Here is a 23685-nt window from a genome sequence, read left to right on the forward strand (position 1 = left end):
CTACGTTGCAGCTCTGCTCGTTTTTCACCTTAAGAACCGTAGTAAACGTAGTCCGGCTAGTCGCGGAGTGTTACTAATTTCCCCTTTTAAGAGATAATTAAAATATTTGTAAGTCTATTTAAGATTAGGTGTATGTCCCCTTATCAAGACGTACACTTTCAAGCCCCAAAAGCATCGCTTCTTACACCGACAACCAAATCTTGTTAGAGGTACTTCGCGCAACGCATAAACACTGCGCAAAACTTTTTTTTTCTCTTTTTCTTGAGGTTGCAGTAAACCGCATTCCTACGTAGCAGAATGCTGCTCTGAACCCTAGCTTTGTGGCTCTAACTACCTAAAGTCCAGGGAACCTACAAGTTCCGTCTCATTCTTTTTTTTTTGCCAATTTCTATCTCTCCTACAACTGCTTGCAACCGTGACTTTTTTGTTGTTTACATTTTTTTTTATCTTTTTCCTCTTCTCTGGTTCAGTGTTGATTCAGCTGATTTAGTGAATTCGCAGAACTCATCAGACCACTCCTTGCAAAGTTGCTCCCCCCTTGCCTGATGATGACGCTGTCTCGTGGCGCGGATGACTTGGGCGCTCTGGGAATGCTTCCCGGGCCGGCCGGGATTCCCGGAGGTCTTGCTTTGGCCTCTTGCGGTAGTCGTCGCAAGACCGGAAGTGTCTCATTACGGCCGAGGGAGAACCGCCAAGCGGCCTTCGTCGTGTCCGTATCTGCGATTCGGCGGAACCCGGGGTTTACTCTTTTCTTATTTTTTTTCTCTCTCTTTATAATGCTGTTTTTGTTCGTCACGGTGAATATCCGGGTCGTCCCGATGTTAGTGTTTGGAATGAAATGTTTCTCTTTTTGGTGGGTTGCTGCGGAATGCAGAGATACCTGTCTCCATTATGTCGGACTGGAAGGTGGGCGGCAGAAAAAACAAACAATCTGAGAGGGTGTCTCAGATAACGTAATAAAACCGATAGTGAAAAAAAAGAGAGAAAAAGAAGGGGGGGGGGGGGGGGGCTAAACGAGTTTTTGCCCATACTGAAAGTTACACGATTTTTCAAGATGGTGGCGCCCTTGTGGAAGGGGTCTATAGTAAAAACAAAACGGGTCATTTTTTTAAAATAAAAAGCGAAAAAGTTGTTATTCAGGTTATAGTCCAAGCTTAAAAATTGTTCGGCAAAACTGTGTGTAGACATCAATTTGTTTATTACCGAAGGCACTTTTTTTTTTTTTTTTAATTGGAGGAACATGGCGCCTGCTTAGAGCCCCGCTTTACTTTTAAAAAAGCGAAGTATCTGCGCACGTTGCGTTCGGCCTCTTAGGCATGACGTAAGAAGCAGAGGATGACGTCATCACGCCGAGGCGATAACTCACTCTTCAGGGAAGCACACACAAACGCTTCGCCCGAAAAAAAACACAAAAAAGTGGTTTACGGGCTTGCGTTGAGCACACAGTCCAGGTGATTAGACGGGCCTGTTCACCAACAACGAGTTATCAACAATGAGCGGCCGGAGTTACTCCCATCGACTCCGGAAGAATCGTCAGCGCCATCTTTGTGTGACATATGGGGAGCACTCACTACTGCCGGCCATAGCTGTGCGCGCGACTGCTGAGCGCGTGTTGACGGCGATCTTCCGCAGTTCTTTTTGCAACGCGCATTCCACACCGTCGACATTGTCGGTCTCAGCGTGCCTATCAGTGCGAGCTCGCTCTGAGCGTACGCTTGAAACGGCGCCCTCAAATATGGCGTCCAGTGAATATACTCTATATATGGGCGGAGTGAGCTGCGTCTTTTCACACGTAAGAGAGAAGGGCTACTGTGGGACCGCCGGGAATCGTAACTGCAATTCCGTGTTTTCGGGTTTTATTTTGCCTCAAATTTGAAGAAGCGTTTTTGCCGTTTTTCTTTTCTTTTTTTACGGGGTTTGTGTTTTCTAAAAATAATTTGGCGGCGGGCAAAAGAAAAAAAAAAAAGTCGTTTATGGGAACTTTTGTCGAAGGCCAACTCGTCGAAGGTGATAATTGTTGAATAGGACAACTCGTTGTGTGCCAATTTTGCAGGATGGGCAACTGGTAGACGGATGCAACCTGTCGAATTGCTGTTCGTCGAATGGACGTAAGAGGTTTCAAAGGGGAAGAAAAAGTTCGTTTTATTGTTGTCCTTCCACTCTCTTGCCTTCAAGTTTTTCTTTTTTTTTTTTTCCTATTTTTTTTTTTTTATTGTATGCCGCGTGTAGACCGTCTGTCAGAGTGTAGCCAGCTATCTAAAAATGCAAAAAATCGGTGTCAAACGTTTGGCATTCAGCCGTGAAATATGTGGCTCGATTCCTGGAAGATTCGGGAGTTCAGCTAACAAGAATCAACACTTACGCGGGTTCGTGCCGAATATTTGAAAACGTGGTTGCGTTTATAGACACGGTCACAAGGGAAAAACAGGGTCCATGGACAAAATTGACAGTTTTGACCGAGCGTTTTTGTCATTACTACGTTTGCTAGTGGACAGATACGGGAGCGGTTGCCGTCATTATGTGAAGCAACGATACAGCTTGCAGCGCAAAGCCCGCAATTTACAGTGTGCGCAAACCTAAAAATCGTCTATACGTGGTGCGCAAAATGGCGGTGCAATACTATGTTGTTTTTTTTGTTCGTGCATGAAAACTAAATCGTCACGTGTGTAAAATAAAAAAAGAAAAAGTGTCGACGAAAGGGCCTGTTCGACAAACTGCTCTTTGACGAGTTAGCCGCTTCGACGAATTGGCCTTCGACGGGTTGGCTGTCGACGAGTTCACCTAGACCCGGGTTTCCCCATCCTCCAGGCAACGTGCACGTGACCCGAATGCTTCACGGTACCGATAAGAGAACAAACTGGGAGCGTTGTTCCCTAAAGAGAGTTTTAGTAGATCGTTCAGATATCTCCGATACCCCCGATAACGATCCGATGCGTGCGTAGATGCGGAAGCGGGTTATCGGGGTATCGTTATCGTAGTCATTCGGAACGATCTACCAACACACTCTGAACGAAGCTGCCTCGCAGACAGTTCGGTGCGGACCGTGTTCCGAATCGACGAAAAATAAAGCTGCAGATCAGGATGTCCTCCCGTTATGTTCTTCTCGTGCAAAGACAGCTCCCATTCGGGCTTTTTTTCGGTCTTTCCCGAATACGAGAGTTCGGGTTTTATCGGTATTTACCGAGAACACGGGACCTTAGACGTAACGCCGCGACCGTTTGTTTGCCCCCTGCAGGCGGCTTCTCCGAGTTCCACTCCCGCTACCCGGAGTGGTGCGACACGAGCGAGTCGGACCTGCTGTCGTCGCCGGTGTCCTCGCTGACGACCACGACGGCTCTGCTGGGCCTCGAGACGCTCCGGATCTCGACGGTTCTGGGCCCGGACTGCGGGTCGCCCAGGGACTCCTCCGTGGACGACCCGGACCGCTGCGACAGCGGACTCGCCAGGGACGACAGCCCCGGGGGCGCCGACCCGCCGTTTCCGGTCCAGATCGTGCCCTTCCTCTTTCTAGGTGAGCCGTTTGGCGCGTCGTTCGTGCATACCGGGCTATAGATACCGGGTCGCTTTTTCTTTTCAGTCGTCTGCGGGATTCAGTTGTTCGTTGTAGGGAATTCGTTATTAGTTATGCGTTAATAATATGAATAGTTTGGTGCAATCCTTCGTTATCATTCATTCCTTTGAAGTAATTTGTTATCAGTCATTCGTTATGGTCGTTCATTATTAGAGCTCATTCGTTAGTATAGCTCCTTTGGAATCAGTTACTTCGTATCAGTCATTTTGGATGAGTCTTTTGGTGCCAGGCATTTGGTATAAGTCATCTGATGTCACTCACTCGGTGTCATTAATTCAATATCAGTCACTCCTCGTGAGTCGTTTCATATAGCTTATCAGTCAGTCATCATAATTCACTCGTTATTAGCTATCATTTACGAGTAATGTGCCGTCATCGATCTGACATTAAGCACAGCAGTTTTCATCGGTCATCCATCACCAGTCTTAGTCATACCTCATCGGTCATCTGCCATTTGCCATAAGTCACGTTTTGTGGTTTATCCGCCACGAGCCATCTGGTGTCCTTATCAGTCGTTTTCCATTCTTCGTCAGTGAATCGCCATCCGTCATCTGTCACCTGCCATAAAAGACGCACATTTTTCTGTCATTGATGTTCCACTGATTATTAGCCTTCCCTTTGACAATCATCGCCATCAGTAATCATAGGGCGAGGAAAAGGCAGGCCGGGGAAGAGAAAGTAGACAGAACTTTGGAGAAAGGAGTACTTTCCCCTTTTCTCCAGCGTTCCGTTTGCCTCTTCCTCCTGAGCCATCGTTTCCCTCGCCCTACCTTCTTGAGCGGTGACTTACCTTATATCAGTTCATTCGCCATACTACCAGCGTCGGGCATCATCCAGCCAATTCAGTAGAGGGACGATGCTAACTCTGTGTGAACAGGGTATGCAGTTGACCAGTTGTCTACAAACGTCCGCAAGAAAAGACCCTTTTGCATTCGATCCGACCATCGCATTGTGCCGGTGTCAATAGGAACGCGTCTCCCTACTGGTGTGTTTAGCTTCCTATCCCGTGATGTCACGAGAGCCAGGTTAGAGTGTACTTTTTTTCTAGCCAGAACGCCGTTGGACGTCGCGATCTTGCGTCGCTGTCGTCGCGGTGCCTCCACTCCTGGCCGGTAAAGCTTTTGTGGACTGTCACGCGGCTAGAGAGCGACCCGTAGCGAAACCTGCCACGACCGCTGTTGTGACACCGCCAGGATCGCGGCGGGCGACAGCGCGACACTTCTATGACGTCACGAGGCGGAAACCGATGGACCGCTCTTTTGGACGCGTTCAACTTCACACACACACACACACCAGTCGGAGACGTGTTCCAGACACCTTAGAGCTGAGTTGGCGAATTGTGCTGGTTTTCTGGCGAGTTGGTGCTGAATTTGAGATACACGGTACATGTGTCTGAATGACAGATTACGTGAACAGAATCTAAACGACCATCGGGACGGTCATTACCTTTCTGTTCATTGTCACGACTGTGACTGCGCTCCCGCGTCCCCCCATACCGTGCACTGTCCTTGTCAGACATAAGGATGAGATCGTAAGGACGATTATTAAAGCTCAGATAAGAATTCATAGGGTTTCGTGTTATCTCTAAGACGACTTGAAGGCGAAAGCCCAGGCGCCGATGCATTAAAGACATACACCCTCTTAATGTGTGGAGTCATCCTCAGTGTGCTGAGTCATCGTCTTAATTCGTTTAGTAATCCACTTAATTCGCCTAGTCATCCATTTAATTCACTTTAATTCCTCTTAATTAGCTTTGTCGTCCTTCTTAATTAGTTTTGATTACTCTTGTCTTTAATTCCTCCTAATTCACTTTAATTCTCTTAATACACCTTAGTTCTCCTAATTCACTTTGATTCCTCTTAAATCACTTTGATTCCTCTTAAATCACTTTGATTCCTCTTAAATCACTTTGATTCCTCTTAATTCGCTTTATAGTCCTTAATTATCGTTGATTTCTCTTCCTTCTCTTTAATTCCTCGTAATTCAATTTAATTCCCTTAATTCACTTGGATCCCTCTTAATTCGCTTTGTCGTCATTTTTAATTCCATTGCCTCCATTCGCCTCAATAGTCACGTAAACGTTTTAGTACCTTTCGTGTCGGCGACGTGTTTTCGCTCAAGGACTTTGAAGGTCGGCTGAACGATAAGACATATAAGGATTTCGCCTTAATGAAAAAAATCCGGCTCAGCATAGCCTCCATTAAACTTGCAGATAAGGAAATTGTGTGCTGGCAAGTGGGGGTGGTGAGGCACTGGATTGGCTGACACTGGTGCGGTGGCACAGCGTATGTATGGTGTCGTCTCTTCCCGTGAATCAGCAGTTGAACGTCAGCGCACAGTCGATTCCAGCTCGCATTCTTTTTGTCCTTGTCTTTGAGCGCTTACCGTGTGTTCCAGGTCGGCTTTGTCTCGGAGACTCGAGGAATTAAAAACGTGTCTCGTCGGACGCAGGCAACGAGGAGAACTCTACGGACCTAGAAGCCCTGGAGCGCAACAACATACGCTACGTGCTGAACGTGACGCACAATCTGGCCAACACGTTCGAAGGGCACGGCTTCAAGTACATGAAGATCCCCATCGAGGACCACTGGTCGCAGAACCTGGCCAGTTTCTTCCCCCAGGCCATCGCCTTCATCGGTGAGTGCCCTTCTCCCATCGGATAGATCGATAAACGGTAGGGCTGTGAGGATATTCGAATAGTACATTCGAATAATACGCTATTCGATGTTCGCTTCAATGTACTTTTCGAAGTGTTGATCGCGGCGGGTTAGCCCCGTTGAGTGCGCTTCGCACCGAGCACCTGTGCACAGCGGGAAAGCAATACCCGCGGAGGTCGCGAACCCTCCGGGAAGTACTTCCCGGCAGTCCACGCGCGTTCGGCGAGAAGCGCACTCGACGGGGCTAACGCTCCCCGATTAAGCGACAGTGTATGTTAGGCAGCGATGTCTTGGCATGCCCCGTTCATCATTCTTGCTTTTTATTTTTATGACATGTTTAGTACGTCCGTAGTTTTGTCAGACTATCCCTCGAGACACGTGCCCAGCGGCTGTCTGTCTCCGTGTGTCCGTCTCTTGGGTAAAGCGTAGATGTGGTCCGTAAAAGGGCGCCCGTCGCGTGTCCTCGTAAAATGCGTTGCGCCACCTAGAGTGCTCTGCGTGCCGCCGTCTTGACGAGGTCGCGTGGGCGGCTGTGAACGAATCGATACTGCGAGAGGAGCGAGCGGCTTTCACCGCGGGCACGCACACCCGTCCGGAGTGTCGGCGTCGTGCTTTCTCTTCTGGCGCGTTTTTTTTTTTTTTTTTCCCGCGCCGCGAAAGAACGGTCGTGCTACGATGGTTAGTCGTAGCAAGGAAAGTAACAGAGTTGCGTTGTCCCTGGTGGTAAGGATAATTAAATTGTCAAAGGTGGAAGGGACAGTGGAGGAGGGTAGGCTGTCATCGTCGGCATTGAAAACTAAATAAACGCATCAACTAAGCTTTAAACATCCTCTCCTTTTATTTATTGATTTCTTCTTCTACTTTTGAATTTTGGCGTTCACCTCGCATTATACTCTCGGGTCGCTATTTTGCGTCGTGATAGACTTCCGCATGCTGGCCTGCACTTTCTTTTTCTACTTTTTGAATGCGCAGTGTTTATGGGACTGGCTTTTAGCGCTTTCCTGTCGCGCGGAAATCATGATATCACGTGACCCGGTGCCCACGTAGTGTCACGTGGTCACTTGGCGTAACGTCTCGCGATACCTTGACGCAAGGTGAGACGGTGACGTAATGGAGGACCTATAAATGCAACCCGTTTGGAGCGCCTTTGGGATATATCCAAAAGAGGCAATTTATAAATTTTTTTAGTGAAATTTACAGTTACTCGAGTTGAAATATAACGAAGTGAAATGCACACGGTCCCACTCTTATGACGCTGCCTTTGTGTCGGTGACTTTTAAACGCAGAAGCGTAAATAAGCTCTCGCGCCTTCTTTTTTTTGGTAACGTTTCTTGCGGTTTACGTGCGCTGCACCTATGAGGGTGTTCATTTCGATTTACAACAGCGATCACGTCAGGGGTTGAGGTAGTAATGTCATTGACGTTGACGCTAAATCAATGTGAATTCGCGTATTTTATTGTCAGCAAAATTTTGAGAGCCGAATAGCCGAACTAAACACGCTACAACTTCTCCGAAAAATGTAACCAAGCTGCTTTTACTTATAGCTTGTAACCGAATACCGTCTCTTAAGTACTTTTAGTTAGCCACTAACGACTCAAGAATTGCTGGGCATTGACCTGTAAGAACGTCGATAACCGGTTTACGAACCAATAATGCGTGTGGACATAATAAGTTTCTTAGGTTGTCTGTGACAGTTATTTTACAGCTCTCGCTACTGAGGGTAAAGCCAAGAGGAACCGCAGTTTAGTTTTGGGCGACGGGCCGAATAGAATACCCTCCCAAGTACCCCTCGGACGTTGTTGTCTTTTGAACATTTGTAACGTACAATTTACAGTTAACAGTTAAGGTTACAGTTAACGGTCGTTACGGCTATTGGATATAGGTTTCGAACGAGGGAGTCCCACCCCCTGTTACGCCTAACCCGCGTCGGTGATTGCCGTAACGGTAGAATCAAAATCCGGACTTGCGACAAAAAGCTGCTTTGTTTCGTAAGGTCGCCAAGGCGCGAGCTGATGGGCTGCAAACCCCCGGGTAAGGGATTGGCGAAAAAAAAAAAAAAAAGAAACCGAAGGAAATACTGCCTCAAAGCCATCTGGCCCCTAGAAAGTTCGAAGACGAAAACAAAATACAGCCAATAAGTTGCGCGGATGAAATTGGAACGGATTTTCTTAAACGACATTTGAGCATTCCTCTTCTGTTTTTTTTTTTTTAATATTTTGTTGACGCGTCTTTTTCTTTTTTTGCTGTGTTCTGAAGATTACGTGTGTTTCTTCGCCGCCTAAAAGGGGGGAGGGAAGAAATAAAAAAAGTCGGTAGACCGCAGAAACCTTGTTGTGTAATTGCCACAATCGATTATTCTTTGTGTAACTCTGGGCCAGTTCTATTTTTCCTTTTTCTTTTTTTCATGTTTTGCGGGGAAGCTTTTTCTTTTTTTTTTTTTTTGCGGGTGTACCGTTTGTTCGTTTGACATTCGGAGGCAGTAAGTAGTTTTTACTAGGGGGTTTTAGGGAACCGTTTTTGCACTGTACGATGGGCCCTCCGGTAGGAACCGCGCATGCGCTATAAGCACAGAAGACTCGGTCATGCGCAGTTGCTACTAGAGGACCCCATCGTACCCTATCGGACGTGCAAAAACGGTTCCCTAAAACTCCCTAATCAAATCAGGCGTGTGTCCTTTGGGACGTTGGGGGGTTACCAACCAGAAGAGACCAAACACGCTTTCGATAGTGCTTCGGCGTCTCGCGGGCCTCGTGCGTGCTGGCCCAGCAAAAGCAGGGTATCACCTTGCCGGTGACTATATTGTCGCAGTATACTTGTATAGCGGCAGCAGGTGGCAGGTTCGAATCCCGGCTCGCTCTTTAGGATTGAGCGTTAAAAAGGGAGCCCGCAGGTGGACGAAATTAGTTATTTAGTTCCCGACTGGGAGATGCCAAATATCCATCGTTAAAACAGCAAAAAAAAAAAAAATTCGAATTTTGAATGTTTTATATTACAGGGTGTGTCAAATAGCGTCCGGGCTCTTTAAATCGACCGCAAATATTGGTTTCTTATCCTATCGCGCTACGATTTCGTGCAGCGTTGCCCACAGGTGGTGCATCTTTTCTGCAAACTTTTGCAAAGAGCGAACTTACCTGAGGCAAAAGTAAAACAAGAAATGGGCTTAACTCCTATGGAAACGCAGCGAAGCCACCGGTCTTGAAACAATAAGGCGCCCTATTATTCGAAGACCAGCGTGGTTTCGCTGCACTCCTAGGACGCCTTCGAATGCGAGAGCCGGATGCCGGCGTTCTATACACGAACTCATCTCTGTTACGTCACGGCGCGGTGGTGGCGCGTCGGTCGCACTTCCGGTCTGGGGCTGTGGGCAGAAGTCCCCATGCCAGACGTCTATTCTTGCGTTGTTTTGAAAGGAACCAGACAAAAACGTGCCTTCTCGTCAAAACGCCGCGACTGGGGCCGTACCGAAAGTGGCGAGAAAGGTTTGAAGGTCAGTTTTCACGTGCTTGGTTCGTCCGAGAATCTGAATATGTGCCGTGAAAAGCAGACGCCGTCGGACAACGATTGCTTGGACGGGAAGCTCTTTGGGTTGAATTCATGGATACTTGAGGTCATCAAATTTATTTCTTTTGTTCCAACATGAACGCCAGAAAACTGTCAAGTTGTGCCGAACACCTGCGGACTACGTTCAGTGTACCTTCAAGTTCAAACGGCCGCCGGATCGTTGGAACTGTCGTCTGCTCTTTGAAACGTTTCTGCTCGTCGTCTGCTCGCATAGACGACGCCGGCCCGTAGACCAAATATTGGTCCAGTACTTGCGATAGGAAGTAAGTGCAGGCCTCATAAGACTTAAATTTGAAGGTTGGTAAGCAGGCTCGATGTAAACAGTAGATACAAAAAGATGTTGATCAATTTTACCAGTGACCATCACCGACTTGTTACCCCTAATTCACTTGGTCCGATTCTGCCTGCGATTTTCAGTATCGACGTCGACTAATCTCAGCTACGGTTCACGCTTTTGCAGCCCGAGCGGCGTCGCGACTGCAAATTGCGAGTGAAATCTCACCATGTGAATCAGGCTTTAGCGTACATATTCATTCCACAGCCTTGTGGAATGAAGCGCCACATGTCACATTATTCACGCGAAGTTTTGCGGTGTAACGAGCCTCGGTAATTTCGCTGACGCCGCTCAACTAGTCAGACATCGCCAGGAAGACGTAGAATCAACAATTCGAATCCGAAAAAGGGCAGGGGGACTCACAACGACGCCGACAACATCGCATTTCAATGGTTTGTTTATGGGCGACGGCGAGCTTCTTGCCCACACCCCCATCGCGCATGCGCGGCGCCGGTGGCGTCCGCTAGGGGCGCTCTGGTTTGTTTGTAAACCAGAGCGCCCGAGCGTAAACCAGAGTGTTTGTTGGCTAGGTGGCGTAAGCTACCGCCCGATCCAAAGGGCTCAGCCGTATTCATCCATCCATTCATCCAAACACGAGTTGGTGTATAAGTGCACTTAAGAGAAAGGCAGCTAGCATGAGGTCTACCCACTAATCATTCGAACCAGAGCTCTCCCGCATAAAACAGTACCCGCTTCCAATATTTGTCGGTAATAAATCCTCGCTTTTTCGGGGGGTGACCGGGGTTCTATCACGCGTATCTTGTGCGCACCTTTTAATAGTCTGTCTAGCGTTTTCTCGCCCTGCAAGTTACAGGTGCGAGCTGGGATCAGAATGGGTGTTTGTGTTATGCATGTTCCCCTCCCGAAGTAGCTAAATACGGTTGCTCCTTACTATGAACAAATGTAACGAAGGTACGTTACTAGTCCCTCTTTCGGAGAAGGAACTAGGTCGTTACAATGAGAATTTACGCGTGTAAGGGGAAGGGTACTGGACAACCAACGTTCGCGAACATTCTTGCGGGCCTCTGCCCACTTGGAAACAACAACAACAACACGGCTTGAAATGATATTTCGTGCCGCGATCGCTGGTTTCAGCATCTGCCCCCTTGCTGCAGGGCCCCCCGCTCGGCCCCCTCTATATGGCTTTAAAGGAGCGTCTCTCTCGTATTTTTACCCTCGCCTTCTGCCGCCTTTCTCTATAGTGCACTTTCCTTTTCTCTCGTCTGATTTCACTCTCCCGTGAGGGGGAAGGGGGGACGAGATGAAGGAGCGGGCCGGATGGCCAAAGCGGCGAAATTGCCCACGCAAGTTGTTGGCTTTCGTCGCGTGGGCTGAAGGAGCCTCGGTTGTTCGCTGCACTTCCCCCCCCACAGCCACGGCGCCAAAAACCTCCGCTACGCCTTCGATGTGTTTTTAGTGTTTGTCTTTTTGTGTTTATTAAGCTCGCTTTGAGTTGCTTTCGTATCACTTCTTAACTTTTCTTGTTTGCTTCTTTTGTGGGCGTGTTTTTTTGTTTTTGCGTTTATCGGTCTGTCTTTTTTATTTGATTTATTTTTTGTATTCTTTACTGCTTCGTTCGAGCGAGCCAAACCGATCTGCAATTTCTCTTTTACCAGGTATTACTTTTTGTTTTCCGTGCTCCCGTCGTCGATCGTTCTTCGCCTCTATTACCTCTATTTATTTCTCTTCAAATATCTTTCTTTCTCATATCAATTTCCCCACTCTCCTTCTGCGTTTTGAATTTTTCTTCTCGTTTGTTTTGTGCTCACGTGGGCAAGTATTTATTTTCACGCGCGCTATATTTTTTTCAATACTTTATCTTATTGTTGGCTCGCTTTCACAGCTCTTTCTCGATTAATCGATTAGTGCGAGCGCAGAGTAAACTCGGGCAATTTTCCTCGCTTTTTTTTTTTTTTTTACGTCTTATACAGTTGTATGTTCATTGAGCGAATTTATCCGCCATCGACTCGCTATGTTCTCAGTAAAAGCGGGAACTCGCCGCTACGGGGAGCCACCACCTCAGACACACTAGCGCTCCTTACCCACTCTTGGACGCGAGAACGTCTCGAATGTGCACCACGCGCGCGATGCCGGCGTCGCTTTGTCACTCTTTTCTGTCCACCGGCTCGCTATTCCCTCAACAAATGAGCGCGTCCTCCGCAAGGGCGGCGCCACCACCTCAAAAGACACCAGCGCACGTCCCCCGAACCCGGACTCGTGAACGTATTGAATGTGCTTCGCACGCGCGCCGACTGTGCGCTTTCGGCGTTCTTTTCGTCGCCCACTCGCCGCTCTCCTCCCAACAAATGAGAGCATTCTCCGCGAGGGGGCCTCGACCACCTCGGAACGAACTAGCGCGCCTCCCCTATACACTCGGGCCCGTGGGCGTCCCGAATATGCGTGCCGTTGCACGCGCAATCCGAATGGTTTCGGCCTTCGTAAAAAAAAAAAAAAAAAAAACCGCCCACGTTGCACCGTGCCGGGGGGACCCATTCGTCCGCATTTGTTGTTCACGACCGTTGTAGTTGTTTATCGTGTTTTATTACTCTTTTTGTTTTTATTTTTTATTTCCCGTTTCTTTTTAGGCTAAGTTTTTTTTGCTTGCGTGCGAAGGGTGCAGGTTTGAATGCTCCGGGACCGTGTGGGAGGGTACGTGGGACGCTGATTATCACGTGCGAGATTCGTTTTATGCCCACTTCGAAACTCCGACGACGTGATACCTCGTCGCCCTGCTTTTTTAGAGGCTTGATTATTTCTTGCGGAAGGTGTGTGGGTGATTCGGGTCGTAAAAAAAAAAAAAAAAAATGCTGCTAAAAAATACTATAATCACGATTACATTTCGATGGTAATCAGCTGTAGCTCGCCTCGATATGGGGACCAAAACAAAATGACGTGTTAACCAACACGCGGTTCTGACGTCATGCCCTTGAGGTGGCGCTACTGTCGGTAGAGCGCACGGGCAGTTCCCATACCTGGTGTGGACGAACGCGGTCCTGTTTGTATAACAGCGCTTTAACGTACCTATATGTTTAAAAAAAAAAAGCGTCGGTTGCGTCCGTGCTTTCCGGAATGTCTTGTCGGGGGCCGCCATTTTGGTGCCTATAGTAATGGGCAGGCGGAGGTGGAGAGATAGTTAAAGCAGCGATGCAACAATTTTTGTACTTTGCGCAAATACCGCTTAAAACGGATCCCTAACGTTAATGACCTATAAAACACGCGTTCGTTTTTCACCCCACGCAATAGAAGTCCCAGAATAAAAATAAAGAAAAACGAGCAGCGTTCACCCCCTCACCTCGCACCCAGAACAAGCGGCCATCCCTCTACCACTGTACTTGGCCATGTCCTTCCCCTGTCGGGGTAGGAGTCATGCCCGTTCCTAACCGCACTACAACCTCCTGGGAGGCCGCTCTACTCAGCTCACGCCCCGAGCGGCAGCGAGCGCTGCTCGAACGGGCTAGACGGGTAGCGGTGGCCTGCGGGGCCTTGGACTTGGGGACCTGACCCGGGGGGCGTCATCACTGAACATACTGAATTAAAGTTTTTACCACCACCACCAACAAGCGGCCACGTGATCTGGAGCCGATTATATGCCGCCAGTGTTGATGATAGCCACGCGTTGGGGTTGGCAAAGCGCAGGACACGCGCTGAGTTCCAGACATTGTTATGGCTCGGCTGTTGTCGTCGTTGCAGCGATTGGACACGGGTCACTACCCGAATGCTTCTCGAGCTAGCAATTGTCACGAGCCCAAGTCGAGTGCCCACGCAATGCTCGGGTCCAATCTATGAACCGCATTCAAATATCGTCACTTGGGTGTACTGCGATCCCCAGGTTACGTCATCAAATTTTGCAAAGGAGAGATTGAATGAAAATGATCGCTTTTGTCCTTGAAATTACACCGCAACAAAGGAGTTTCTGGGCCAGTGGCGTTGCGTGTGAGTATCCTTGAGTCCCAGGTGTGCCAGTAAGCTCGTGTAGAGAGAAAAAAACATTTTAATTGAATATCGTTGCACCGCTCCTTTAAAGGAGCGGTGCAACGATATTCAATTAAAATGTTTTTCACTTGACACGAGCTTGCTGGCACACCTGGGAATCAAGGATACTCACACGCACCGCCCCTGGCCAAGGAACTCCTTTGTTGCGGTGTAATTTCAAAAACAAAAGTGACCATTTTCATTCAATCTCAGATCCTTTGCAAAACCTGATGGCGTAGCTGGGCGGTGGCAGTACCGCCCAGTGACGATATTTGAATGCGGCTCATAGATTGGGCCCGAGCATTGCGTGTGCACTCGATTTGGGCTCGTGATAATCTATAGCTCGAGAAGCATTCGGGTAGTGTCCTGTGTCCAATCGCTGCATTGACGACAACAGCCGAACCATAACAATGTCTGGAACTCAGCGCGTGTCCTGCGCTTTGCCAACCCCAGCGCGTGGCTATGATCAACACTGGCGGCATATAATCGGCTCCAGATCACGTGGCCGCTTGTTCTGGCTGCGAGTTGAGGGGGTGAACGCTGCTCTTTTTTCTTTATTTTTTTCTGCGACTTCCATTGCGTGTGGTGAAAAACGAACGGGTATTTTACAGCTCACTAACGAGTGGAAAAAAAAAAAACACTTCCCTTTCATCTTTTTTTTTTTTTTTTCTTAAAAGGGGGGGGGGGGGGGATAAAACGAAAACGAATATTTGCTCCGGGCTTTATGAATGTTAAAGGTGTATTCATACGGCGGACAAATTCCGGGAAGGATGTCCGCGGACCTGTGAAATATGCGTATCACGTGGCTTCGGCGTCACAATGGACAAGTCCGCGGACATGGGCAAGTCTGAGGACATGCGAATTAATACTCATGGTTGCCGTGAACCAAGGCGAGAACTGCGAGTCCGAGCTCGTACCTTTCTCGCTGCCTTCGCTGCACGAGCTATGCTGTTCAGGATTGGTATTGCCCAACGCTTTCACCTTGCGCCGAGAGATTTGGTTGTGCTTCTTTGCGCTCCAAGCTACAAGAGAACGGCCACGCAACGCTACGTGACGGTCGGTCGATTCCAATCCCGCCAGCATCTGATGAACGAATGAATGGTTGAAGACGACAACGATGAAGGCCTTCAGCGATGAAGCGACGCTGTTTTCAATTGCACTTGTGGAAGAGTTTCCACAACCTTGGTCCTTCAAAATGACCAGTACCGCAACAACGACATAAAATCAGAGCTCTGGAAACAAATTCCACGACTTCCTCATCCGCCATCTTGAGTGCACAAGCCACAACAACTCGTGAAGCCTTGTCTACCTCCATGTTCGAAATGAAAACATATTCCAGACGTTTTCTTTCTTTTTCTTTTCGGCTCCTTTTTTCATTACGCACAGGAACCCTCGAGCATCTTCCACAGCTGTAGCTCGTGCGTACTAATCGTACTGAAAAATGAGCAAAGGCCCATCCGTGTACGAGAAACGTGAGAGGCATATAAAAAAAAAGAAAACCGCTCGTGCAACTAAGTACCACGAGCACTATCACGCAATCGGTTCTCGGGGGTCCGCGGACCACAGCGGACTCGAAAAAAGACGGAATTGGATCGCTTCTAAACCCTTATAATCGTGGTCCGGCAGGTCCGCGGACATATTCTGTGACGTTCGCCCACGTGATACGCAAAATACACCAGGTCCGAGGACACGTTCTTCAGGTCTGTGGACATGTCCCTTGGTTTTGCCTGCTGTTTTCGCCAGAGACATGGCCGATTTCATACCCCAGAAGAGGTGACGTCACGCCTTTCGTGGGAACTTGTCCGCGGACAAAGTCCCTCGTGTGAATACACCTTAAAGATTCAACAAGGTTCTGATTTGAAAAAAAAAAAAAAAAAAAAAAGAAGCTGGAAAATCATTATTGTGATCCCTTCACACTCGGCATACATTGTACAAAAGACAGTCTACAAACACTGGTCGCCGGAACATCCTTGGTTCGAATGCCGCCTGCCAATCTTTCTCCTCGGACTCATTGCCGTGCGGCACTCGAAGCACAGATCTCACCGTGACGATTGTGTGTTCTTTTTTTTTCATAACGTACAGAGTATTTTTTTTTAAATTAAAATTGCGTTCTTTTTTTGTTTTTTTTTATTCCACAAATAAATTAGGCATCGCCGAACGCACATTCTTTGCCCAAAGATAGCGCTAGAGGTCACAACCAGATGCCAAAGTTTCAGTCCGATCCGTTACCTTATTCAAAAGTGATAAATAACTTTTTTTTTTGTTGAAAATTTCAATGAGAAAACGGTGGCCGACGGAGCTCTCGAAAACATAAGAGCTTTATGGCGCCAGAAACCGAAAACGAGCGAAAATGGGCTCCGTTCTCCCATTGAAAATTTCGGCAAATCACTTCCAACTCTTGGTTAAGAGAACGGTTATTGCTTGGTTGAGATGACGGTTATTGCTGAAACTTCGGCAGCTGGTTCGGATCTCTAGCCTACATTTAAACGGAGAATGAGGTTTCGCTGATAAATACTGTGTCTTGCGTTAAAAAAAAAAAAAAAAAAAAAAGTTTTTTGGGGAGACACCTCGTTCGAAGTGACATTATACTCTGGGTGGCTGAAGCTCAGACTAAATATACTTAGTTTCCCCGTAAAGGTTGTTTCACACTTGGGGGAGTCCGACCAGGGGCCCTAATCGGGACACTTGGCGAGAAAGTCGGCGAGGAATCCCTTGGCTGTGATTGGCCGGCGCCAAGGTCAAGTGCGGCGTTGGCCAATCACAGCCGCCAGATTTCTCGCCGAGTTTCTCTCCAAGTGTCCATCTTAGGGCCCCAGGTGTAGCTGCAACGGCTAGCGACGTACAGGTTGGCAACAGCTCGGTCTGCTCCAACAAAACGGGGTACAAAACCGGTTTTCTTGGAGCAGGCGCAGTGTTGCCATAGCAACCCGTACGAAACAAGCCGTTGTGCAGCCGCACTCTTTCTGACTCGCCCTAAGTGTGTGAGTCACCCTCGAGTCCAGATGCATCCCCACGTTATGAGCTCATGGGACCAATCGGACGGCGTCAAAAGCGTACCATCATGGTGTTCGTCATGTTTCTGTGCGTGTTCTATCATCGCTGAACCAATCATGAACGGAAGAGGCCTAGTGACTTGCGCTTTTGCCGCTTTTTGATTGGCCCAATACCTCGAAGTGTGGGCTACGTGTGGAGGTAATCTGAAACGAAGTAGAGAACCACTAAATATCTGCTAGGTACCCTTCCAAGTAACGGCATTTCAATCCATGGGGGCTAAAGGCGGGAGTAGAACTCGACAAGTCGTGAGCGCTGACATGGGTGGTCCCGTGGGAAGTTGTTCCAGCGCTTGTCAACTTTAATATTTTTTTTTATACAATGCATTTTTCACTATACATCGCTTGGGCTTAAGTTCAGACTCAGCCGATGCTACAAGCGCGTGCGTGTGACCACGAAAAGTACTTGCACTTGGCGACCGCACGTGCTTGGCAGGGACGCTGAAAGCCCGGAACTCGCTCTTGTAGCTTCTGCTTCGCTCACACTCGAAAGTGAAACGGAGCATAAGCAAGTACGATAGGTACAGACGTTGCAAGTTACGCTTTTCTGCTTCTTTGTCTGTATGAAAGCGTCGCTATAGAGATCTGGGGCCATCGGGACTACCCAATTAAGCGCGAAACACATGTACGACGAAACCGTCCGATCCGACGTCCGACCGCGCAATACGACGGTCGGAGGCGAGGGTTTTCAACGCTCTCCGATGCTACGAAAACCCTCGCCTCCGACCGTCGTATTGCGCGGTCGGACGTCGGATCGGACGGTTTCGTCGTACATGTGTTTCGCGCTTGAAGGCACCGCGATGTCCGCCCGTCGTTCCAAAGCGTGGGTCCTTTCCCTCAACGTCATTCCGCTAACTCTATGCTTCAGCCGTCTTGCCGCCGGGGCTTAGAATTATTGTTGCCAGCTAATCTGGCAACAGTGGGCAACCTGGCTCCCTGGTGATATCCCACACTGCCTGGTGAAAGTTGGGGGAGAATATTCGCTTAAAGAGCGGGAGGAATCCTACGTTTGTCTTCTGGGGCTTAGTCTAGGTGGCGCAAGCTACCGCCCGTAAGAAAGGGTATAGTCATTAACATCTGTCCATCCATCCATCCATCGATCCTGAAATCGAAGAAAACACTTTTCCGTCCTCCAGAAGTATGTTTTAAAGACTGTTCGCGACAAAGAGCAAAACGTTTTCGCCCGAATTTTTCGCCGCCGTAGTAAAGCTAGTAAAGTCGCCTTTTCGAACCGTTACGATCTTTTCCTGCCTGCTCTGCATCAAGGACCGAAATGGCGGCGCCCGCAAGAAAATCGGGTGCCGCCATTTTGGTCCTTAGTATACGATCCTTTCGCCGAATAAAACTCTCTAGGATTCGAGCAACGTGCATAGTGTTTGAGAGGAGAGCTGGGGTTGGGGAGGGGGGGGGGGGGGTCCGTTTAAGTCGTCACACGACTTGGACATTGTTGGATGAATTTCTCCCGTGTAAAACAACAACTAAACAAAATCCTGGCGATTTTTTTTATTTTGGTTATCTGTTGAACGCATCTTCCGGCCACAATGTGCCGGCAGCCATGACTGTGTCGGGCAGGACATCCTCTCATTACGCATGGCGTAGAACGGAAACAGCGGCGGTTGGCTGTGTTCTTATATATATATATTTTTATTTATCTTTTTAGCATGTTTCTCGTTTTGCTTTGTTTTTTTGTTGGTGCACACGCCATCGGAGCTTCGGCAGTTCTCCTACTAGCACACGCGGCTGACTTTCAACGAACCGTACCGGAAGTTTCGGAACGATGCGCAACCGCTATTTCCGGTCGCGTTTTTTTTTTTTTCTTTTTGCGCCCGGACCGGAAGTGACGTCGGTTGTGATGTCCATAACCGCGGAACGCCGTGCTTCGTTTCCGCCTCAGGTGTAGGGGCGGTGACTCGGTGCGATCTCTACGGTGACTGCATCTGTCGGTCCCCCCGTGAGAGCCTTGGATTACCGAAAACCACCTGTTGAAAGAACTGGAGCTGTTCGATGTTTTCATTCAGCTTCGCTGACTTTTTGATTTGATTCCAACTCGAGATGTCGAAACAAGTCCCGCTCTTTTAACGAGTCTCAAATTTCTCTCGTGGCGAGGTAATATATTTTTTTTTTGTCGATTACGTACTTTTAGTGAGCTAACGCGCGTTTGTTTGTGAGCATCATGTTAGCGTCACTGGCAGAGTGAACACAACAGTGAGGTCTTTCCGCTGTTCCGCCTCCTGCGCGGGCTTCTCGCCTTCGATGACGCTTCGTTGTCTCGTAGGATTCGACCGTGCTCGCACAGCCAAACCACGGCGGAAGGCAAATGAACATGTACTGGAGACCGGCGGGCATCTCAAGCTGACGCCCTGTCGTTTTCATTCTGACAGCAATTTATCTGAGTCTTAACAGCGCCGAGAAACGCACTGAAGACATCTCCCGAGTCATTTGAATGTATGGTTGACTGAATTATTTCGTATAATGATATTGTACAAAGTGTTCCACGAAAAAATTAAAAAAATACAAAAAAAAAACAGGGTTATGTTTTAGATGTTTATTAGAACTTGTGCGAGCCCTTCTATCTTCTTTTTTTGTAAATGCCGAAATTTGTATCGTAATGCGCCGTTATGGCCCTATCACGCGGCAGCTCCTCTTGCGACTCCAAACGCCATTGAAAACGTTCTTTTCCACTCAGCCGCCGGAAGGGGGCACGTGACACGTAGGAGGGGAGGGAGGGTTTGAGGGGTCAGGATACAGCCGGGGGGGGGGGGGGGGGGGGGGGGAGTAGGGAGGGTGGGAAGAGGGGTGCACCCGATCTCTTCTTCGAATACCGGAAGACCCCAAGAACGCAACTCGGAGCGATTTTCCCACGCTCTAGCCCCCATGCAGACCCCGCCACCACCACCCTCCCTATGTCGTTCGTCGTCGCCTTCTGCCACTTCTGCTCCGGGGTTCTTGCTTCTTTCTTATTTACCGCTAACATCTTTTAACGCTCGCTGTGTTGTCCTCTTGTCGTTCTATTTGGATGGGTTGTTGTGTTTTTGTTGTAATCGTTTGCTTTCTTTTGTCCCGAGGTTCGTCGCTCCCTCCCTCCACGGGTTCACTTTCCTTCCCGATCGCCAGGTGGCTCGCGTTCCGAGTTCGTCTGCCATGCTTTTTGTTCGTCGTCTGCTATTTTGGTGCGTCGTCGTCTGCGATGCTTTTGTTCGTCTTTTTTATTTTCTTTCCCCGCTCGGCGCACTCGCGTCATTCGTCTGACGTGGTCTTCTTCGGCCGTAGGGTATGGAGTACTCTCGCATTTTATTTTCGCTACGTCATCTTTGAAAAAAAAGAAATAAGGGATGTTTCGCGTGCCTTTTCCTCCCCCCTTTTCGTTTTCTTTTCCTTGCCTTTTTTTTTTTTTTTTTTTTGTAGACGTTTTGTTGGCCTGGTTGCATTTACTTAAAACATTTTTCTACCGTGTTTTTCTTTTTTCCCCTTTTCTTTGGAATATACGTTTGTGTATCCGTGTTTGTGCGTTATGCGTCGCTGTAGAATGATATCATTCGCAGCTGTTGAGAGGGTTAATTCAATGAACGGAGGAAACAAAAATGAAGCTTGTAATAACTGCTGCAAGGGCGTGCGCAATCGAAGTGATGTAATGAGCCTCCATTTGCGATAAAGATCAGTTGCAAAAAAAAAGTTCTGAAAGTTCTGAAAAAAAAAAAAAGTATATATATAGGCAGTGAGTGTCACTTCTCTAAATCTGCTAAACTTGACATCAAAACATTGATCTCCTAACCTTCGATGGCATTGATCAACCAACGAATCCACTAGTGAATCTGCATGTGAGCTGGTGATAATGAATCGTAGCGTAACACATAAAACTGTGGCGCGGTACAGTACACTAGGAGAACGTTTCAAAACTTAGAAAGTCGCAATGGTGCTTGTACTGGGGCCCAAATCTCGACACTTGGCGAAAACGTCGGCGAGAAATCGGGCGGCTATGATTGGCCGGCGCCAAGGTCAAGTGCAGCGTTGACCAATCGCTGTCCAGATGATGGCCCCTGGTCGCTCCAGATGAGAGTTGAGACTCGATCAGAGGCCTCCCGGACTTCCTCGATCCTCTTGCTTGCACCCTGTAGGACTTGATTATCTATCTCTCGGAACTCCATGGGATTCCTGATGACGACAGATGTTTGAAGAGTTCTGGATTCACGTAGCGCTTCCTGGGGCAAATTCGAAAGAAAGCGACCTCTGCCCCCTTGAAAATTTAAGAATTTTCAAGAATTGTGTATGCTTGACGGACAACGGTGGTCGGTGTCGACATAACCGCGGAGCCATGGGAGAGAGTAAATGGCCCTGCTTCGGGGACGAATAACGAAATAAGAGTGAGTGTGTGTGCGAGCTGGGGATGGTGAATCGTGATCTAACACGTGTTGAGACTGGTGCTGAAAAATGAAGGTACTTTTAATTTTAAGTCCAAGCAAAAACACAACAATGGGAGAACGACTCAAGTTCTACTGTTGTCCTATTCTTCGACGTAAAAGTTTCCTGATTTTTACGTACGACATTATGACAGGTGTTACATTATGATTGTCGATCAACTGTCCGTTGTTTTCGCCCCTCTGCTATAAAGAAGGTGCTTGCAAAACCTCCTTGTCTAACTAAACTTCCCCAGGTTGGTTCACTTCACACATTGGCGTTCGAGCGAGGGTAGCAAACGCGTACAACGAAAGAACAAAAAAAAAAAAAAAAATTGAAAATAAAGAAATTGAGCTTAATTGGACGCAATGGCGCCATCTATTGAGGGTCTCTGGAACACCACGAGACAAAAAGCAAGTTTTGCGTATTCTTCATACGCCGCGCCAAGTAATTTTTTTTTCCACAGTCAAACGCCAATATTTTTACCAGTGTCTTCACTACTGTACTGAAATGCTTTTTTTTTTAATTATTATTTGAAGTTACAAGATCTCGCAATCAAACGATGCCCGGTAAGTGATTCGTGTGGTTTTTAATGCGTCTTTTAAAGCCGCTTCGTCATACCAAAAAGCAACGAGAAACCCACGACGTTTATAGAGACATTGTTGCAATTATATATAATGATGGATTTCCTCGGCGTTCCACGAGAGTTCTCGGTTCTAAAGTTAGCATTCAGTTATCTTTCGCCGCCTTTATTTCAAAGTTGAAAAGAAACGTATAGTCGCGTGCTTTTTGTGTGTACTAATAGTTTTTTTTTTGTATGAGTTTGATTGAGAAATGATACACGTAGCAGACGGTACTGCGCGCGTATCTCGAATAACGGAAGCAGACGACAACGTGCAAAAGCAGACGACCGACCGAAAACCCGAGACGAACGCTAACGGAAAGAAAAACAAAAAAAAAAAGCTGTACTTTGGCTTTGTCCGTCGGTTTGTATGTGCGTTTGTAAAGCAACTTTGGGGGAGGGGAGAGAAGCCACTCCTAACCATACGTGCTTTACAATCTATATATATATATATATATATATTTTTTTTTTTTTGTGTGTGTGAAGGGGGTTTGGCAGGGGGAGCTACAGATGTGTCTACTGTCTATCTATGTGTTTAATTTTTCCTCTTTTCGGAACGGGAGAACGGGTAACGGAATTCCGAAGGGTCGTATGTTGTTGCACGTGTTTCGCTGGGAGAGGGAGGGAGTGGTTGATGGGGGGGCGTACGGGGATTTGGGATTTGAGTCGACGACGGCGGCTGCCGAGGCTGAAAGATGTGCGCGCTCCGTGAGAGGGCGTGAAGCGGTCCGCTTCCTCCACACGGGGGCCCCCCGGCAGGGAGGAACGGGAAAGGGGAGGCGAGCGTTTCTTCGGGTGCTATGGAAACCAACTTTGCTCTGGCGGTTTTCGAGCGCGCCTATTTCTACACGTGTGGGTGTGGGCGCGCGTACTTTCATTCGGGCGTTTACGCGGTAATAATGGAATCACTAAGTGATGTTGGGTTTCTGGAGTGCGTGGGTTGCCGTCACGTTAGACATTTGTTTGCCGACGGTAATACATCAGGTACTCGGCGGAGAAAAAAAAAGAAAAGAACGGCAAGTGATTGTTACGCGTGGCTTTCTGTTTGAGGTTTCCTTGTATGAAGACACTGTCTTCATACCGCTCGATTTACTCGCGTTAGCAGACGAACAGCCTGCGAACACTATCTCCTTCTCGCGCTGACTAAAATCGGAACCCCTGCGACCATGACTTCCATTCGCGTATCGCGAGCGGTCATTTCGCGAAAGCGCGTTTCGAAGCCGCGATCTCGTGCCTGTGTAGCCTTGGCTGCACCCGTAAGCTGAATGGAGTGCGGAAAGGCGCGTCTCAAGGCAACGGGCGCGTACTGGCAGGTAGTCGGTTGCCAAGGGCTTTCCAGCACGGCTTAGCGGCGTCCACGACAAGTGTGGCCTCCAAGAGGCGAAAGGGACTACCGTTTCACAGCGCAGCCGACACGTCGGTTGAAGCGACGTAACCTGGCCGTTGGACAAGTACCAGCTTTCGCCACGTTTATCAGACGCGCAAGGGTCAGGTGGTCAGAGGGAGACGCCTCATTGGCCCTT

The 23685-nt window shown here is 48.2% G+C and overlaps 1 protein-coding gene across 1 annotated transcript in view; it reads left to right on the forward strand.

Moving 5' to 3' along the window:
- Nucleotides 1–23685, forward strand: part of LOC8030903 (dual specificity protein phosphatase 7) — a 63738-nt gene that overhangs the window by 24670 nt on the left and 15383 nt on the right. Inside the window, exons 2-3 of the mRNA XM_040223199.2 lie at nucleotides 3236–3511; nucleotides 6023–6208. Of these exons, the coding sequence (XP_040079133.1) occupies nucleotides 3236–3511; nucleotides 6023–6208 (462 nt within the window). The remainder of the gene's footprint in view (nucleotides 1–3235; nucleotides 3512–6022; nucleotides 6209–23685) is intronic.

Source organism: Ixodes scapularis, unplaced genomic scaffold (genome assembly GCF_016920785.2).
Source record: "Ixodes scapularis isolate PalLabHiFi unplaced genomic scaffold, ASM1692078v2 PGA_scaffold8__174_contigs__length_109621045, whole genome shotgun sequence".
Lineage (NCBI taxonomy): Eukaryota > Metazoa > Arthropoda > Arachnida > Ixodida > Ixodidae > Ixodes > Ixodes scapularis.